The sequence below is a fragment of the Anguilla anguilla genome, chromosome 7 (assembly GCF_013347855.1).
Source record: "Anguilla anguilla isolate fAngAng1 chromosome 7, fAngAng1.pri, whole genome shotgun sequence".
NCBI classification, from domain to species: domain Eukaryota; kingdom Metazoa; phylum Chordata; class Actinopteri; order Anguilliformes; family Anguillidae; genus Anguilla; species Anguilla anguilla.
In genome coordinates, this window is record NC_049207.1 from 13,768,173 (window position 1) to 13,788,030 (window position 19,858).

The 19,858-nt window shown below is 42.1% G+C and overlaps 2 protein-coding genes across 2 annotated transcripts; one reads left to right on the top strand and one right to left on the bottom strand.

The window, feature by feature from the left end:
* Positions 1–5: 5 nt before the first annotated feature.
* Positions 6–7,423, bottom strand: LOC118231410. The gene is made up of 15 exons (XM_035425181.1): positions 7,153–7,423; positions 5,243–5,352; positions 4,829–4,956; positions 4,579–4,618; positions 4,193–4,334; positions 3,935–4,067; positions 3,626–3,677; positions 2,844–2,984; positions 2,474–2,601; positions 2,233–2,366; positions 2,084–2,156; positions 1,932–1,983; positions 1,492–1,599; positions 609–1,143; positions 6–350 (listed from the first exon to the last, which is right to left on the bottom strand). The coding sequence occupies exons 3-15, from the start codon at positions 4,849–4,851 to the stop codon at positions 127–129; spliced, it is 1,785 nt and encodes a 594-aa protein (XP_035281072.1). The 5' UTR covers positions 4,852–4,956; positions 5,243–5,352; positions 7,153–7,423; the 3' UTR covers positions 6–126.
* LOC118231408 (ATP-binding cassette sub-family D member 2) lies at positions 7,415–19,174 on the top strand. The gene is made up of 10 exons (XM_035425174.1): positions 7,415–8,350; positions 8,648–8,828; positions 10,313–10,434; positions 13,919–14,087; positions 15,350–15,444; positions 15,565–15,710; positions 16,681–16,826; positions 17,928–18,012; positions 18,141–18,266; positions 18,889–19,174. Exons 1-10 carry the CDS (start codon positions 7,415–7,417, stop codon positions 19,097–19,099), a joined length of 2,217 nt encoding a protein of 738 aa, XP_035281065.1. The 3' UTR covers positions 19,100–19,174.
* Positions 19,175–19,858: the final 684 nt, after the last annotated feature.

Consider the following 19,858-nt stretch of genomic DNA (forward strand, 5'->3'; position numbering starts at 1 on the left):
GTTGAATCAAAAGAATGCTAATCATTTCATGTCTAATTTACTACTGTAGAAACACATACATACAGTACATCCACATGCAGAGAGACACACACAAGCTTGCATAGGCTGTAAAAGCTACTTTTTACACTATAACTTGTTTTTTTGTTTCATCATTAACAGAATATCTGCAATTTCCTGCAGTGTTTCAGTCTCCTCTGAGACCTTGGTCATCAGCGTGCTCTCGGTTATGAGCTCTTCTCCCTCTCTTCTTGCCGCGTTTTCCACAGAATGCTGTTTTGACTGGTCATAATTCTCCACCTGTTTCACCTGCCGCTGTCTGCCATTTTGCTCCTTCCTGAACTCATCCCTCACTTACAGGAGCAAGACAAAATGATGGAATTAATGTTGGAAATGTCCCTTTCACAGGCTTCTTAATGGCAGGGACAAACTACAGGCCCAAACCTGACAGTACAAAAGTTACTGTATCCACGCCTTTGGCATATACTGTATATCATACAGAATAAATCCACAATACTACAGCGATGTTTAACACAAAATGCAAACCTATTTGCTCAACAAGGATAGCATTCAACTGATAATGTGTGAAGTCCGGTGCTGCCAATGTTTACCTGGAGTTTTCTTCAAGTGGATATGCTTGAGGGGTGGAGTGCTGAGTCTCCAGTTTTCAGGTATGGTCTTGGGCCTGTAGAGGATTTCTGGTCCCCCTGAGAGTAGCTGCTGTCCTGTAAAAGCAGCCCTTGTGCTCTGCGGTGCTGCTACTCCAGACTTACTCTGGGGTAGCGGGTCCTCTTCTCTGAGGCTGTTTGGAGTCCCTGCTTGTGAATCCACTTCCAGCAGCTCATCGGCTGCAACATGCTGCCCCCTGGTGGCCTGGTTGTGCTTCTCGTGCCAAACCTGGCGAGAGTGAGATCGGAACCCCACGCAGGCGCTGGGGGAAGTGGACACTTCGCCCTGTTCCCTGGGACTGCACTGTGTGGAAGCGTCAGAAGTGCGACACGCAAAGAAGCCGTCGGTTTGCGTCCCGGTTTCTCTCGTTTCGTAAGGCCGGATCTCCTGCCCTGTCCAGTATTCCCTCCCCTGTGTTGTCCCGGGTTGGAGACGAGAGGGCACAAACTGATCCCCCTCACCCCCTCTACTTCCCACCTGCCAAATGTATTGTGGGTCATGGTTAGTGAAGTATTTAGTATTAATGTGCTTTACAGTGTCCAAGGCAGAAAGGCCTGTCCTGAAATTTCCAGCAGTGCCCGTAGCGATTATAATGCAATGAGTAGTACACCATGTGTGCCAGAGGGCCCAGCTTCAAGGTATGACTGCTATTTATTCATCCTTGTGTTTATCTATAGCCTGGCCTATAAGTTCCCCTCGACCTCCCCCCCCCCCCCTCCCTCTAGAAGAGGAAAGGCTAAATGATGCGCAATCAGAACCAGAGCAGCACATGCACTATGTGATCCACAGAAACACTTCCACTACCAGGTTTGGAGCAACACTCACACTATCAGAGCTGGAGCTGAAGAGACCTTCACAGGGAGAGGAGCACACAGATCCACAGCTTTTCACCAAGCCCTGGCCACGCCCACAACACATTGCAGACTCCACAGGCTGTGATTTATCAAAAGGACAAAAGAACACAACATTCACAAAATAATCAAATAACCAAAATTTTCACAGGGCATACAGTGCATGAAGACAGAATTATAAAATGTAGCAGATACATATGCATGTTCCTTGGTTTACTTACATAATGTATAGAAACGTTATCCCCTCTGTCAAAAACAAAGCATCTGTTCGCCCAGACGGTATAAGAATGAAACCTTAGATCTTAAGGTTTGATAGCTTCTCAGCTTATCAGTCTAGCAATAGTGATAAATCTTACAGGAAATGATCACTTTTCACAACTGAATATCTGAATGAATAAATTGTCAATGTTGTACCTGAGACCGAAAATCAGCTTCATGGTGCCTGCTCTGAGATTCATTTGGATCCCTGTAAAATATATTAGCACAATCAAAAATACAAATTAAAAGTTTAAAAGATAACTTTTCATTTTCCTTCCTATAGTACAATAAGAAATCAACCTGCTTACCCAATGGACACCGAATTTTGTGGTGATTCCTCTTGAAAACTGATTCTTATTTTTCTGTTGTCGAATGTTGTTTCTGAAAATAAAATGTGCTTTTTGAGTACTGCAAAAGCAAAGCCTTTAAGTGAAATCAGTAAGTTGCTAATGGTTACCTTGGCTGTTGTAGTCACCACCGTCAAAATCCACTAATGCTGTCTCTTGATCCCTCTCCTCCTCTTTAGAGAGGCTGAGAAAGCATCCTGTGGTTTTCACAGTACGTCCTCTACTCCTCTGTGTGCTAATGACACTGTTGGATAAACAGATCCATAGCGTATTCTGCGTTTGGAACATTTCATGAATACATTTCTTAAATGTATATTCATAATGTACACGATTTTGAGAATCCCCACTTGCCTGGATTCTGTACCACCAAACTGAACTCTGGACACTGGAGGGTAATGGACCTTAAGCTGTGACCCATGCGACATTGCTGGCCATGGATTGGCCTCTCTCACCTCTCTTGGCTGGCAGAAAGGTTTGAACTACAATGGCAAACATGTTTGCAGGTATGAATCCAGTTAATTGATACTCATATGTTTGAGAGTGAGAAATTCTGGATGCACAGAATAGATTAAAATGCCTGATGGACAGTGAAAGCCTTGAGGGCTTTCTGCAGCTCTGCACTGAACATGGACATACCATAAAGTGTAAGAACTGTATTTGTGATCATTTCATTTTAATCTGTTAATGGCTGTGTTTGCTCTGTGTGCGAGGGCTTGTGCACCTCTCCCCTCTGCCCAACAGGAAAGGTCCCGCTCAGAGAGCCAGACGTGGCCGATGATAGGGGACTGAAGCTGTCCGAGATGATGTGCCGGTAATCGGAGGCACTGCAGTCGGACATGTTGGATTCTAACACTGGTGAGAGCTGGAGGGACATTAGACGAGATTTGGGTTACAGTTAGCAAGAAGCCTAAGTGATAAATAGCAAGTACCCAAATGTTAGCTGTCTATCCACAGCTGCTTTTTTTATTTTGTGAGGTCCTTCCAATTAATTAAAAATAATGGTAAAATAAAAACATAACGCATGTATAGAGCTTAATTGCCTAATAACATAAAGGAAAAATGTTTTAATAAACACAGGAAAAAAATTTGTTATTTTTTATTCTTAATACAAGATTTCTCAAACAACTGAATGTCTACTGAGGCTACTTCACCTCTTATAATGGACATGTTACTCTCATGCCACCTAGTGGATCTGTATGGGTGACATGAACTAACCATACATACATGGTTGCATACATTTTTCCCCAGGTAGTGAAATATGCAGCCAAAACCAAGCATTTAAGGCTGCAACCATCCCTTATTTTGTAATTGATTATTCTCAATTTGTTTTATTTTTTATAATCAAAACTGAATTACTTGGTCTTTTGAGATTTACAACATAAAACTACAGAAATGCCACCAACTATATGAATGGTGACATAAAAAGTAATCACTCTTTAACGCTTCAAAATATTTGAACACAACTATATTGCTATATTGTTTGTAAATCTGAGCTCAATTTACCTGTCTATTGTTGTTCCATTCAGACAGATGTTGCTTTCTTTTTCTCTGGACACTACATGATAGAAATAAAAAGAAAAACAATATAAAACCAAATCAAAAAAGGCCTTATGTGCTTGAATTACACAAATTCATGTGTTTAATTAGATGCATGGTAAGACCCATTAAAACTTCAATTTAACATAATCTTGCGAGGAGTTTCAAGATACTTCCACAAGTAGGGCCTACAGTTGTTCCTTCTGAGGACACATTTGTTTTATAAGTTAAATCGGAGGACTGCTTAATGGATTCCAGTAAGGCATGGAGTTTTACCTGTACTGAGGCTGACTTTCCATCAGACAGAGACGTGAAGGAGAACAAGGGCTCATGGGCAATTCCAGCGTGTCCTCGTGAATGGGCCACCGGGCCCCTTTTCTCTGACTCAAATGGGTAACTTTATGGCTATCTAAAAAACAAGATATTGGTTTTTGTGTGGCTACTGTTGCTCTGACACAGAAATGGTTTACATATTTTCATGCTAGTACTATAATTATGCAATATCGTGCCATATGTAAAAATCTGAATACTTGCATTTGTTCTCCTTCTTTGCAGCAATCTGGTTCACAATAAACAACGTGACCAGGTCTATACTGCCAGTAGCAGCCCCCTGAGGATCTGCAGCTAACCCCAAATGCTCTATCCTTTTCTGCATCTTTTTCTTTTCAAAGAACTCCTGGACAAAAAGAAAAAATATGTCAAATACTTCTTGCAGAAATTGTTATTTTCAGCCACACCAAAACATAACTAGCAATTTGTTTTTGAGGCGACAATGAAGAAAACAAACGATAGCCAGATGGCAGGACGAGAAAACGCAGGCCAAAGTTACTTGAACGAATGTAGGAAAACAAAGCCTTATGGCTTTTCTACACTGAATTATTTTGTTATACGGTTCTAAAGTTCATTAACTTCAGCCTTACCCTTTGTTTTCTTGCATCATTTTTGAGCATGCATCGGTTCCTGAAAGTGAACAAACGTTTTTTAACATTAGCTGACCTGAATTAAAAACAACATGTCAGTGAAGTTAGATAACGTTACTAAAATAAATTATGTTTACATTGCTTGTGTTGAGTCCTTTAATCCGTTAGTTATAACATTAGTTATGTGCTTTAATAAACATGTTTGTTTCAGTCGGCAAAACCATTAATTTCCTCTAGCCCATTAACTTACCGTGACCCTCCGACCCAGTTCATTTTGTATGGCCGACCGTAGCACGTTAGCTGCTGTTGCTAGTCAGACTGACAAGTGAGCTACTGCCGACCGTTGGCATGTGAATTTCAAAGGCTCGATGTTCAAACCTGTCGTCAAAAACCAAGCGAAGTACATCTAATCCTTACATTTTCCGACGTAACCAACCGCATGTCAAATGCTACTTAGCTAGTGAGCAACGCGCGAAACTCCATATAAATTCTAATTTCCAATGACAAATTAAGTGGATAAATTGCAGAACGTCGACTTGATGGTAAGCTAACGATGACTCGCGTTTAATGTATCCAGTTGTTAACTTTAACCTCTTCCAAGTATAAATTTGTTGTTCTCTTAGTTCAGTGTGAGATACGCACGAGCCAATTACACAGTACTTACGTAGGCATAACTGTGGCAAGTAGCCAGCTAGGCTACAGCGCTGTGAAATGTTTACCCCCTTCCTGATTTCGTCTGTTATTGCATATTTGTCACACAGAATGGTGAGAGATCTGTAGACAAAATATAAGACAGTGGGAAACTGAGTGAACACAGGACACAAATTTAATTGATAATTAGATTCACAGCCAGGCTTCACTGCAGCCAGCCCTGTTGAATCTAAACCTCACTCATACTGAACCTTACATTACAGTGAAGTAGCCTAGTCACCACAAAGTTCCTACAAGCCCTACAAGTACACTATTCCATGATTAAAGGAAATTCCAGAAAACATGAAAAAAAAAGTTGTTGGAATATATCAGTCTGGAAAGGGTTACAATGCCATTTCTAAGGCTCCGGGACTCCACTGAACCGCAGAGAGCCATTATCTCCAAATGGAGAACACTTGGAATAGTGGTGAATCTTCCCAGGAGTAGCCGGCCTGCCAAAATGTCTCCAAGGGCGCAGCGACTACTCATCCAGGAAGTCACAAAAGATCTCAGAATAATATCCAAAGGCCTCTCTGGCTTCAGCTATGTTCAGTGTTCATGACTTCACAATACACAATTCACAAAGAACATCATACTAATAGTCAAATGTGGTGGTGGTAGTGTGATAGTGTGGGGATGTTTTGCTGCCTCAAGACCTGGACGACTTGCCATTATTGAAGGAGTCATGAATTCTGCTTTGTACCAGAAAATTCTAAAGGAGAATATCTGGTCATCTCTCCGTGAGTTGATGTGCAATTGGGTCATGCAGCAAGACAATACATACATAAAAGCAAGTCCACATCTGAATGGCTGAAAAGAAACAAAATTAATGTTTTGGAGTGGCCTAGTCAAACATAACCAATTTGTCTGAATTAAAGCAGTTCTGCAAAGAACAGTGGGAAAAAATTACTCCAGGATGGTAGATGCTAACATGGAAGCATGCCTATCATAATATGGTAGGCTATGTAAAACTGTTCATATAATATAGGTATAAAGAGCTAATGTTTATACATTTATTGTCAAAATAACAAGATTTTGGAAATGGTACATTTCATCTGTAACTAAAAAATGCATCCAATTTATGTATGGGAAATGAGGACATTCTTGAAAGTTGTCTTCTTGTTTTATGTACTTGTCTCCTAATTTGTAAGTTGCTCTGGATAAGAGCCTCTGACAAATGCCAGTAATGTAGTGTTATGTAAATATTGTTAAATTTTGCTGAGGGGCCCCAAAGCAGCACTTATGTTTACAAAATTGTACAGGCAGGGCGTCCCCACCACAGCCATCATTGTCCCGTCCATGCTCCTATTCCCTGAACGAGCCATTGGAAATTTTGTCAATAGTCTGATTTGAATTTAAATCCAAAGGTGTTATAGACTACAGTCAATGCAACTTACATAAAAAAATAAAGTGACGAACCGATTAAAAACGTGTTACATAATGTATTATTATTTGCATATTTATAATATATTTCTTTAATTATTTATTATTATTTTATATTTATAATTTATTATTGAGTGTTAGTGTTTATATCACTCGCATGTTGAGTGCGTCTAAAGTAACAGCCGAATTAGTAAGGAGGACGATTCATTTTTCTCAGACATATTTATTTGGTGTTCTAAATATAGGCAGTAGTCTCTATAACATGGACAGCGTGTACTGTTCTTACAGTTACCATAATGCATCTTCATTTCTGTGAAGGATGGAAGTATTGTTTCTGCAGTGCAAGAAACGAAAATTAGTGTTACGTCCTTTTTACAGTCTCTGGTTACGTCCAGTGGTTGACCATAATCGCTCCTGTATTGGTGCAGCCAAGCCGCCGCGCAGCCTGACTACGTAGGCTAGATATTCTGTACAGGTCACTGAAACATCACAGCCACTTACTATATTTGAATTCGTCGCTCATTCAACCAATCGTCTCCTTCCGGGGGAGTTGCCTGCAAGAGACGCCGCAAAAGCTATTGACGGAAACATTCTGGACCTAGCGGTGCAATCTCCAACACACATTCGCACTGTATTTTCCGTCCGGAATCGACCGTCATTGTGATTTTTACGGCTCATGTTTAGGTAATCTAAATGGACATGATACCGAACAACACCAGACACGAATAGCTATCAAGTTCGCTGTCGCGCACTGTGTATAAAAATGTCTAATATGTTACATGCAGCGTCAAATGTGAAATGGAATCAGTCTACTGCGGCGAAACGGGCAGCCTTTTTTGTGGCCGCTGCCTATGGGGTGAAAACGCTCTACCCCATCCTCTGCAGACAGATAAACAAACGGAAAGAGCTAAAAACCCCGACCGCACGAGAAGGAGAGGAAAACGGCTTGATTCTACCATCAGCAGCCGAGGCAGCACCAAGCAAAAAGTCCCCCGCTGTAAATGCAGAATTCTTCAATCAAATTCTGGAACTCGTAAAAATACTATTTCCAAAGCTTATAACCAAAGAACTTGGTTTGCTCTGTCTGCATTCAGTCGCTCTTGTTTCCAGGACGTTTTTGTCTATTTATGTGGCAGGGTTGGATGGCAAGATTGTGAAGACTATCGTGGAGAAACAACCGCGGAGCTTCGTCTTCAAATTGATGAAATGGCTTCTGATAGCCATCCCGGCCACATTCGTGAACAGCGCAATTCGTTTTCTGGAGTGCAAGCTTGCTCTGGCCTTTCGCACGCGCCTTGTTGACCACGCATACAGAACCTATTTCACGGACCAGACCTATTATAAGGTCAGTAATATGGATGGGAGGCTGGCCAACCCGGACCAGTCCCTCACGGAGGACATCATGATGTTTTCGCAGTCCGTGGCACATTTATATTCAAACCTCACCAAACCCATCCTCGACGTGATACTGACTTCCTACACCCTCATTCAAACAGCGAGGTCTCGGGGGGCAAATGCCAGTGGACCGACCCTGCTGGCAGGGCTCGTGGTGTTCGCCACCGCGAAGGTCCTGCGGGCTTGCTCCCCAAAATTTGGGAAACTGGTGGCAGAGGAGGCACACAGGAAAGGATATCTACGTTATGTGCATTCACGAATCATTGCCAATGCCGAAGAGATAGCTTTTTACAGGGGGCACACGGTAAGGCAAATTTAATTTCATTCTTTATGTATTAGGATATTAATCTACTGGTCTGTTATTAACAGTAAAAACCCATAATTTTGACGTTAAAATAAACTACTTTAGCTCGTCATTTGGAGATATGGTTAGCTAAGTATAAAGCGTGATCTAGCAGTTGCCAATGGCCTAAGTGGTAGATATTTGTGGGGTGGGGGGATTGTATTATTCATCTTGTTTTAAGAGATGGTAAAGAGAGGTAATGAATCTCCCAACGACAGCACTATCAGAATGTGATCAGGTTGCTTTCTAACGCGCCAGGTGGAGATGCGACAGCTGCAGAAGTGCTACAAGGCTCTGGCAGAACAGATGAACCTCATTTTATCCAAGCGCTTGTGGTATATAATGCTGGAGCAGTTCCTTATGAAGTACGTGTGGAGTGGGAGTGGCCTCGTCATGGTGGCTGTGCCAATCATCACCGCTACCGGCTTTGCGGACAACGGTATGTGCGCCGTGTTCGACAGTAAGGGCCATTTGCTGTACAACAGCAGTTGTCACACGATGTTCAGATACGTCCATGCAAGACTTGTTTTAATTTGAATATTCAGGCATCACCAATGTTGGATAATCCAAATTACAAATACAAAAATTGTATTCAAACTGTAGTTGAGTCTCTATTAATTATTTCCGTGCAGAACATTTATTGCTTTCTGCACATGCTGCTGTTTTTGTGAGACAGGTGAAAAGACGATTAGTTAAGCAAGGCCAAATGTATGTCACGGGAAAGTTGAGAGCTGACTGAATTGTCTACCTCTGGTGTCTTAGCTCGGTATATGGAAATGACTCTGTATTTGGTATTTTTAAACGCTTCCCCTTTTCTTCTACCCAATTTGGTATGCATAATCATTCTGAAGCTGGAGCGCTCAGTTATGGATTTGAGAAAGTGCAGTCTTGGTAAAGAAAAAAATGCTGTCAGAAATGTAATTTTTGGCTGTATTTGAGATTGCAGGTATGTGCAAAATTATCATAGAATAAAGCAACTCAAGTCACCAATATGTGTTCTGCCATGTGGACCTTGAGCAGTTGTGCCTGATAACATAGTTTGATCTTTTGATTGCATATTTGGCATGTAACCTTAATGAAATGTGGGCACAATTCTTCCTTCAAGACTGTACCTTTCGTATGTCTGATTAATGATGGGTTAAGAAAGGAAAAGAGAGAACTCTATCCTTCATAGCAGTTTGTGTCAACTTTAGATGGCTTAGTATAGGGTTTGAGTTCACAAAGCTCACGCCCTATACTAAGACAAAAACAAAACTGTAAATGGATAGTAGATTTGCTGGAAAAAAATGGGAGATTTTATCTTAGTGGGGTTGCCCCTAGCAGCCCTAGCTGTCATCCAAACACCCTCTGGGGTTCAGCTTTGTTGCAAAGAGGATAGTGGCCAGTTCTTTGTTGCGGCTGCAGGCCTGCCTTTTGTTACATTGTTCATTTCAACAAAGGAAACAAAAGTAATTCAGCTTATATTCAGGATAGTGTGTTCCCTGATAAAGCCACACTCAGCTGTGTCCGGTTTTCTGGGGTTCCTGTAATGGCATGGTACTAGAGATAACCTGACACAGAGACATTTTTACTTCTGGAAAGATCTATGTTTCATGGAGAAATAGAACATTGATGCTTATTTTACAGGGAAACAAAGATGAAAAAAGGCACAAATGTAATGGCGATAGTGTACAAGTGTGAATTCAAATTTTTGGGCCCTTCTTAGTGTAGCTACTGATTTCCAGAGTGTGTTTGGCCTGCAGAGATGGTATAAAGTGAGGATAAACAAATGATAAAGTACCTGAAAGGAAAGACGATAGTTTAAACAGGAAATAGGAACAGCTCTTAGCCTATCTATATAAATTGAAAGAATGAGGGCAGAGAAAGAGGTAAGATGAAATGGAATAGGACAAGTTATGGACACTCTTGGTTCATGTTTTGCAGAGCTTGCGGATGGGCAAACGCAAGTGTTGGTCAGCGAGAGGACAGAGGCCTTCACCACGGCACGCAACCTCCTGGCCTCTGGAGCCGACGCCATTGAGAGGATCATGTCTTCCTACAAAGAGGTGATGCAACATATCCGTCCCTTCTCATTGGTGTGTTCAACAATGCTGAATTGATGGAATTCATTAGAATGATATGCGAGAACAAATATTGTAAAAACAGACAAGATTTTCTCCATGTCCTCAACATTGAATAGTCATTGATTTTCTGACTCATTCTGGAATGTTCATGATAAAGCGTAGTTAGCAAAAAACATCATGAATGATACAGCATATGGCAGCAAAACCCTTGTTACCAACCAGAACCTCCTAGATGTGGAAATATGGAAGACGAAAGCAACCCAGAGCTGAATATCTGGTCAGCAAGTAGAATATTCAGTTTGATATAACCCAGTCTAGGGTGCTGCAAAATAGGGACTTTAAGTACCTTGGTCTGATGGGAGTGTTAAAGAAGTGTGGGCAGCAACTGAATTCTATAACCTCATGACACAATAAAAGATAGAACCCACTGTATTTGGAAATGGCTAAGACCACTTTTTTCAGAGAAAAGAACAATCCAATACGAATCAAGCCGAATCCTAATGATATTATCAGACAGACTGGACCAGTCAGCATGTGATCTTTAAAACAGGTTTTTTGGTAATAATGTTGGCTAGGGTATACCTCTTTTTAGAGTGAATTTTAGTCTGAGTTCTGAACCCCAAAAACTACCAGAGAGGAGAATATGCTGTTAATATGAAGTGAGTGTGCTCCACATTATATTGGCAGCTATGGGATATGATCATAATTCATAAACCATCTCTCACAATTTTGGCCCATCTCACTGAAATTGATAGGTCAGTCCCTCATTAAGTCACCAGTCAGCATTATATGCCTTGCATCTGCATGGCTATTCTAAGACCACATGACTGTATACTGCCATTTTCCCTTGACCCCACTGTTACTTTTAACCTTATCAACCACAGTAATTGATATCCCTGAAGCTTTGTTAATTTAGAGGCATGTCATCCTGCAACACAGTATGCTCTACAGATTGTTTCACAAATGCACTTGCATGCAGATATTATGTACTTATTGATGAGTGTGTATGCACAGATGCAGTGTCTTTATTTTATTCCTCTTGTTCCTTTTTTAGAAATGGTCAGGCAATTCAAAAAAGGCCCCTATGGGTAAATTTTATGATTCAGCTTGTCACATATTTTTCAGGTGTCACCCTATGGAGATGGTTGGCTTCCCCATAGAGCTCTGACACAGCACATTCCTGGCCAGTAGAGATTAGATGAGAGTACACTGGTAATAGCAGGGCTAAGTGCTGTTTGCACTGTGAATGGGCTTTTAGGATGACTCCCTTTATCAGTCACTGGTCTGAATGGCAGAAATGTGAAGATTTATGCATTTCATTGTGGAGCTGGGGGATATTTTAGTGTGACAAGAAATAGCGACTTGAAAGCCTATGTGCTTATCATAACAACATTTTGGGACATTGTCAAAAGAGTGGTCTAAATTTGGAGGCTGTGAAGGACATTAAAGGAGGAAACAGGAAGGCCCCGTCCACTGTGGCGTGGGCAGTTTTTCTATTTTTAGAACTGAAAACAGTGTTGTCCATTCATGCAGTTTGGAGGGACGATTGAGTAAATCCTCTCCAGCTTGATCACGCTGGATGTAAGCAGCTTTGCTGCGAGCAGGGCCCCTCTCTCTGTGCTCCATCGCTGCTTCGACTGCAACAGACTGCAGCCAGTGCATGCGGCTGCTTTGCTTTCGTGTGCTACCGCAGCTCAGTGCAGTGTAGGCGCCAGCGCATGTCTCTGTGCTGGTGGAAATCTTATAAAACCTGCTGAATGGCAGTGAGACTTCAAGAACTGACCACTTTGATCTTTAATGAGTCATTGTTTTGTCAGAGTGGCCAGTGGTACACTGTGCTATTTATTACAATTATGGGAAAAAGGCAGGTGGTTCTGTGATTGATGTACTCATAGGCAAATAGAAATGGATGAGTGCGAGTCATACATTCTGATTATTATGGATCATTTGTTTGTACAGACGATACCACATAAATCTTTTCTCCCACATTTTGCTACAGGTAAACATTCACTGAAGCAATTAGGCATAAGTAGCTCGCTAGAGAGTACAACAGTGGTTTCTCATCTGGAATTTGGCAACAAATTATTTCATGTTCAGTTTTTAACCATTGCTCTGCACTTTTTCATGCTGGTGAGCAAGAGTCAATAGCAAACACTGGGCTTGAGTACCCTGAATTAGAACTGGATGTCAGAGAAGAGTATAAAAACACTGTTAGAACGGAGTGTCAGAGCAGAGTGTGAGAATAGGATGTTAGAACAGTGTGTTGTCACATAGCTCTCACCTCTGTGTGTCCTGTCTCTGAACTGTGGAGTACAGGAGGAGGAGGGGAAACTGACTCAATTAAAATTTTGTTCCTCCTCCTCCTCCTCCATGTAACCTGGTGTAAAGACCCAATCAGTGAAAGCTCGTGGCTCGTCATCTGACGATGTGCTCATTGACATTACCATGCAAGTGCAGCTTTAGGATACTCTGGTGTGCCTGGTGGCTTAGCCCGGTGAAGAATAATCCTCCATCTGTTTAGCATTCAGCAGGCTTCCCCGAGTCAAGCCTGCATTGCTGTTGCGTTCCAGCTCCTTGCCGTCACAGCATACCAAGTAACCAGGGAGAGGTTTCCCCCCTGGCTCATTAAAGCAGGCGGACAATGGCTCAGCTTCACCGTTCAGTCTCTTTCATGAAGTCTCCTTTCTACAAATTAGTCTTGTTCTCTGTGAAGGCTTGTACCGCTTACACATACTTGGAACGATGATGTTAGGACAAGATAAAGAGGAAGGCATTGCATCTCATTTGAATTATCTCAAGATGGTTGGTAATCTAGTTGTTTAAGAAAATCTGAAAGTTATTACAAAATTTGAATCGCATTACATTCATTTAGGATATGTTCTTGACCAGAGCGACTTATAATGTAAGAGTAATTAATGATTGATGACAGCATATATGGTGCAACTGTATTAAACACAGAGGACATGGTTTAGAGGGTGCTACCCTTCATGACAATGAACCCGAAAAAGGGTGCAATTTATTTACGTTTCGAACAGGTTGTTGTGTGCGCACATGCTTCTGTTATTCAGCCTAGTCAAAGTACTACCTACTCTCTTTACTGTACATAATGAGCTTAGGCTTGCTGGAAGAAAGCACCTCTTTGACTAAACTGCGTTAAATTGTGTTGAAATAATAGCTTTAGCGCTGAGCACATGACTCTTGTAGTACAGGAGGTGTTGAAAGCCTGATGCCATGTGCATGTGCTGCTAAGACACGGCAGCTGAGGCAGTACAAACAGTGACTGTTGTGGCAGCAATGAATATATCATCAGGTGGCCTCCATATTGGAATGCCTCATTTTTCATGAAGCCTCACGGTGTGGTTTCACCTCTGACCTCCCTAATTCTCTGTATGGGGTGAGTGCTGAACATTTAGGGGGAGGGTCACTATGCGGGATGAACTGACCGAATGGTTTTTCTGTGTGGCAGGTCACAGAGTTGGCTGGATACACGGCCCGTGTACACAACATGCTGCGAGTGTTCAGCGAGGTGCAGAGGGGGCTGTACAAGCGCTCCACACTATCCCAGACTCCTGCAGGAGAGGAGAAGGGTGCAGCCAAGCCTGAGATGCATATTGACGGGCCTCTGGAGATAAGAGGTACGGTACTGATCGACGATGCCAGAATGACCCACTGAGCATGCTCAGCCTTTCAGACAATCAGCATAAGGAATCAGCATAAGAGCATTGGATATGTCTTAAGTGTAGTGCACGGACACATTATGTCACTACCGTGGCTAAAACAAGGTGGATTTTTAAAAACATGCTAATAGACTTATGTACGTTATGTATGTTTCCTCCACTCTATCATTGTAAGGTGCTCTTGTGAATGACCTTTGCCTGCATACTTGAATGGGTAAATAAGGGAGATTAACAGCTGTGAGCAGTAGTTTATGAAGAATAGGCAAAAAACAGCCATTCGTCATCCTGGATGAGGGGTCTGTTGCTAGACTGGCCTCAAAAGAAGGATACAGTGACCTGGCATGAAATTAATATAATTTACATTATGCATGTAAAATGATAAAAACTCTTTGTGGAACTTATGTTCTTTGCCTATATTCTGAGTCACTATAATCTTGTGCTTATAGAGACAGAGAAATCCACTCATTTTCCCAATATCTGGGTTTTAACTGTGAGAGTTGTGAAAGGCCCAGTCTTGCTGACACATGACTTTGAGCCAATGTAACATGATAGGAGTGCTATTGCTCAGCAGCATTGCATGAAGGTTATGCCTTAGCTGGCTCGGTCCTTGTTTGCGCAGTGTACTTGGTAAAGCACCAATGGGTTGGTCTTCACTGTGGAACAGCGGGCAATCGCAGATGAAACATATCCGCTTTTCCTCCATCCTGTCCTGATTTAGAGAGAGGTGGTATCTCTGTACTTATATGGGGCTTACAACAAACATCCCTCATGCATTTAAATCATATAGCCTTGGTGCCATTTACTGCATAATCTGCTCAATTCAGATTATTTTCTGTAAGAGAAAAACCTCAGTACCAGTCCGAGCTCTCTCTTTTGAACCTATGCAGGAGGCCTTCTTTAAGTCATGTTTTTTCATTCCGGTTGCTATTAAGTTGGATGGTCTTTTATAAAGTGGTTCTGAAACAATCTCACTGTGGTAACTTTTTATATTGACAAGTATTCATCTTGTCTATATTTTCATAATCCAGTTACGTTATGTAAATAATACATTTAGTTATTAAACTGAGTTAATTTCTATGTATTGATAATAAGAATTCACAAAAATTAATAGTTTTCTCATATTTTGTTGGTTTTATTTTCGGTTAAAATATGAATTGTTTCACTGTAACAAGCTGAAATGGTATTGATGTGTGGGTATCTTTGTGTGGGTGTTTTTCCAGGAAAAGTCATTGATGTGGATAAGGGTATCGTGTGTGAGAGTGTCCCCATAATCACGCCTAACGGGGACGTGGTCGTGTCAAGCTTGAATTTTAAGGTCAGTTTCCTTGTGGCAGCAAAAAATATGAACTTTCTGTCCAAATCCAAAACGCGAGTGCGCCATGTTGCGTGCTCTCTTTCTCACGTGTGGTTGCGCTCTCTCTCTGGCCTGGTGCAGGTGGAGGAGGGCATGCACCTCCTCATCACAGGGCCCAACGGCTGCGGGAAGAGCTCTCTGTTCCGCATCCTGAGCGGGCTGTGGCCTGTGTACGGGGGCCTACTGCACAAACCGCCCCCACAGCACCTGTTCTACATCCCCCAGAGGTACTGCACCGGTCTGCATTACCACACACCCCACACAACAGCTCCTCACGCCATACTAGCACATGTACAGCATACCCAGCATATCCCAGGCCCACTTACCATCGCATAAGCTCGCTACTCCGCATCACCCTTTATCGCATACACATGCAAAGCAAGCTCCTTGTTTATAAAGAGAGCCTGAGGCCTAACCTCTCTTTTGTCAATCCCTTTCACACATACACAGACTGTGTGTAGTAGTTACCTGTGAGCTCACGCTTTGTGGCCTACACTCCACTGGTAACCTGAGAAACAGTCACTGGATCCGGGAGTGTGCTCTGAGGAGGAAACTGGACCCACAGTAGTGAAATATTTACAAGCTTGTCCAGGTGCCTGCAGAGCCAGGGTCTCCGGGGTGGACTAAATATTTAATGTCCAATGATTGAGTTAATAGAGGACTGATGCGTCCTGGGCCTACCTGCTGCTGACCAATAGAAAGCTGAGCCTACCTCCCGTTGACCAACTGGGATCTGAGCTATACGGGAGTTATCTCATAACAAACCTCTATACAGTAATGTGTAGAATAATGAACCCCAATCATCATAGAGTTATACAGGATCATAAAGATATGACTTTTTTGCTGACTTTCTGTAGAATTCTGCCAAAATGGAATGCTTCACGAAGCAAAAGGGCTGGGAGTCTTGAACACATCCATTTATAAGAACTGAATGGCCTATGTATAGATTGGATGTTCACTCTTTTAAAGTGGAGAGAAATTATAAATAACGGGTTCCCAGTATTCTTATGTCAATTTGTTTATATAAGCATTAATTTGTATACATTTTAACATTGAAGCTGTAAATGCTTACTAAAGTTTTCACATTTAAACATCAATGATTAACGCAGGTGATTTTTGTTATTTTTATTTTAGGGGCTAAATGGCCCTCTCACATCATCTTATATAATAAGTATAATCATGTGGTCTCCATCCTAGGCCGTACATGTCTATTGGATCATTGCGAGACCAAGTAATCTACCCGGACTCGGTGGAGGACATGCAGAATAAGGGCTATGGTGACCTTGACCTGGAGACCATCCTTAACATCGTCCACCTCAACCACATTGTCACCCGTGAAGGAGGTATGCACACGCACCCCAAAACTTTGTACCCTGGGTTACAAACAGCCATCACCCTGACCAGTGTGGTACACCTCATGAGAGAACAAAACCAAGCAGAGCAGTTGCTGGATTTATTTAGGTAATGGAGACTAAGAAACAAGGTAGTCATTAAACAAATGCCATTAAGAAGGCTCAGACTAATGGATAGACGAAGACTTGACCAAAACGTGTCACTGTTGCAGCCATCTGGGGTTCTGATTTCTGATTTTCCTTTGAGATATTCTGTAATTATAAAGGCATTTGTTGCCCAGCAACAAGAGTTCCTTTACCTGTGGATAAATGAGGACCATTTATTTACAGTAATCATCTTTATACATATATGAGGGCACTCTGCTCTTCGTTTTTCTCACGCTCGTGAGTTGAGTATATGGTGTTGGTGGGCAGCTTTGTATTAATTTTAAATGAACACTGTCTATAATAAGCAGCTCTGTAATAATAAACTTGCCCTGTAAATGTGACGTAAAGAAGCATGTATTTCTGGTCTCTATGAATGTATGAAGCTTTTCCAGCTAAAGATCATTAAAGGGAAGATGCCTTTGCAGTCCTGCTTTCTTTTAACTGGGTCCCTGCCAGCTGGACCATCATTGCACCCTGCACAGAACAAAAGGGTGCTTCTAAGGGTCTTCTCTGAATGCATCTCACTCTTGGCTCTTAGTCCGGATTTAAAAGGATTAGATGTGGCAATTCTGTGGCATAAAGGTTTTTAAAAAATTATTTCACAACTGAGGAGAATTCATTCATTTTAGCCGAGGGCAAAGCAAAATTCTGCGTCTGTGATGTACTGGCTAATCTCCTTTACATTACGCAGCGTTTGCTACAAAACACAGGACTTTCAGCCTGGGGACCGGGCTGCTTTATGGCAGAATATTCCAGATTTGTGTACCGTTTCCACAGCCTGCATAATCTAGCTGAACTGTGGCTGATTCTCAGTGTACTGACAGCGACAACACTGACTACTTCTCAGTGTTTTCACAGTATCAGTGCTGACTGCTTTTCAGTGTGATCCTAGTATCAGTGCTGACTGCTTCTCAGTGTCAGTCATGCTGTGTGCTGTGCCTGCAGGCTGGGATGCTGAGACGGACTGGAAAGACGTTCTATCTGGGGGAGAGAAACAGAGAATGGGGATGGCTCGCATGTTCTACCACAAGTGAGACCACACCTGCCTGTGTCTTATACCTGCATTATTCCAGAAACCACACCTTTCTGTTTCACCTGCATGTTCTGGTTTATCTCTGTAAATGATTATGTCTGACATGTCCATCCGTCTTTCCTAAGGCCAAAGTACGCCCTGTTGGATGAGTGCACAAGTGCTGTCAGCATCGATGTGGAGGGGAAGATATTCCAAGCAGCAAAAGATGCTGGGATCTCCTTGCTGTCAATTACCCATAGGCCCTCTCTTTGGTGAGTGAAAGTGGCTGCTCTCCAGCCAACAGACCATTTGACCTGTAAACAGGCTGTTCAGCCCCTGACCAGCAGGCTGTCCAATCACTGACTGGTAGGCTCTCAAATTCCTGAACAGCAGAATATCCAATAACTGACTATTAGGCCCACCAATCAATGACCAGTAGGCTATCCCTCACAGACAGGCGTTCAATAATCAGGCCTGTGCGGTGCTATAATTCACTGATAAGAGCTGAGTGCCTGCAGTTATTGACGTGTGAGGTAACCCCCTCTGCTGTGTGACTGTGGTGTTTGAAATGACCACAGCACCACAGGTCATTGAAGTTCCATACACTGACATTTCGTACCTTTTCAAAAGTTTAATTTTTTCTTCAGTTAAGGCTTTTCCCTGGCTAGAAGTTCAAATAAAGACGTCTTTCTCTTCTCTAGTGGTTGTCTGGTAGAAAGGAGGAGGTTATAGAACAAAAGATATTGCTGAATGATCACTACCCCTTACTGGCTGGCTAGCATTATAGAGGCCACATAGTTTTTCCAGGCTGCCTCCCACTGAACTGCTAAGGGAGTTCTGCTTGACGTGAGTCGATTTGGGGTGGTACTAGTTCTTGTCTTTGTACATCTCCAGGAAGTACCACACGCACCTGCTCCAATTCGACGGAGAGGGGGGCTGGCGCTTTGAGCAGCTGGACACAGCCACCCGACTCTCCCTGACGGAAGAGAAGCAGCGTCTTGAGACCCAGCTGGCCGGCATTCCCAAGATGCAACACAGACTGAACGAGCTCTGTAAGATACTCGGCGAGGACTCTGTCCTCAAGACGACTGACCCCGAGGAGTGAGAGAGGCACAAATAGAGAGTGTGTAAATGAGTGAGAGAAAGAGAAGATCGAGAGAGAGAGAGAGAGAGAGAGAGAGAGAGAAAAACAGGATTGAGTGTGACAGATCCCTGAGTCAAGTATTACTCATCCCTTCAACGCACAGAAAATTGTTACTTTTCCTGTTTTTAAGTCTTAAATATGTTTTATCTGTTCATAAAATCAAATGTGGTCAGATCAGTAACATCAGCTGTAATTGTAAAATGCAGTCAGTCATTTATTTATTTGACCAAACAATATGGTACCCTAATCACTCACGTTTTCGCACTTTATATCACCTCTTCATGAAACTCAGTTCCTTTAATGAATCCTATGAATGTTAAGATACAATTTTATGTTTTAAAGTACTATGAATATTTATTCATGTTTCATATATTGAGGTCAATGCAGATAGCCATTTTATGTGTGAGATGCAGTATTTCATTTTAATTGTGTAGTGTTTTGTTATGTATTGCTTTGTCATTTTAAGAGAATGTTTACTAAATCAAAGCCTCTTGTGTAGAAATATGGAGACCCTTAATGCCCTGCCCTGTTTTAGTCCTTACCACACATGCATCTACATCTTAAGTGTTGGTGCTGTGAAAAGACTAAAAATGACAACCCACCAAATGTTGACAGGGATAATAAACCAGGGGCTCATGTCAGATCCACCTGATACATTATGTGCTGTCAACATTGGTGTGACTTTCCGATCCTTGGCATGCTATGTAATATACTGTTATA

Coding starts and splice junctions, on each gene's coding strand:
- LOC118231410 (XM_035425181.1), bottom strand. CDS start 4,851: ATGAACTGGGTCGGAGGGTCACG. Junction 4,335..4,578: donor ATGATGCAAGAAAACAAAGG/GTAAGGCTGAAG, acceptor CTTTTTGTCCAG/GAGTTCTTTGAAAAGAAAAA. Junction 351..608: donor CCACTTGAAGAAAACTCCAG/GTAAACATTGGC, acceptor TGCTCCTGTAAG/TGAGGGATGAGTTCAGGAAG.
- LOC118231408 (XM_035425174.1), top strand. CDS start 7,415: ATGTCTAATATGTTACATGCAGCGTCAAATGTGAAATGGAATCAGTCT. Junction 10,435..13,918: donor TCATGTCTTCCTACAAAGAG/GTGATGCAACAT, acceptor TCTGTGTGGCAG/GTCACAGAGTTGGCTGGATA. Junction 15,711..16,680: donor CTGTTCTACATCCCCCAGAG/GTACTGCACCGG, acceptor TCTCCATCCTAG/GCCGTACATGTCTATTGGAT.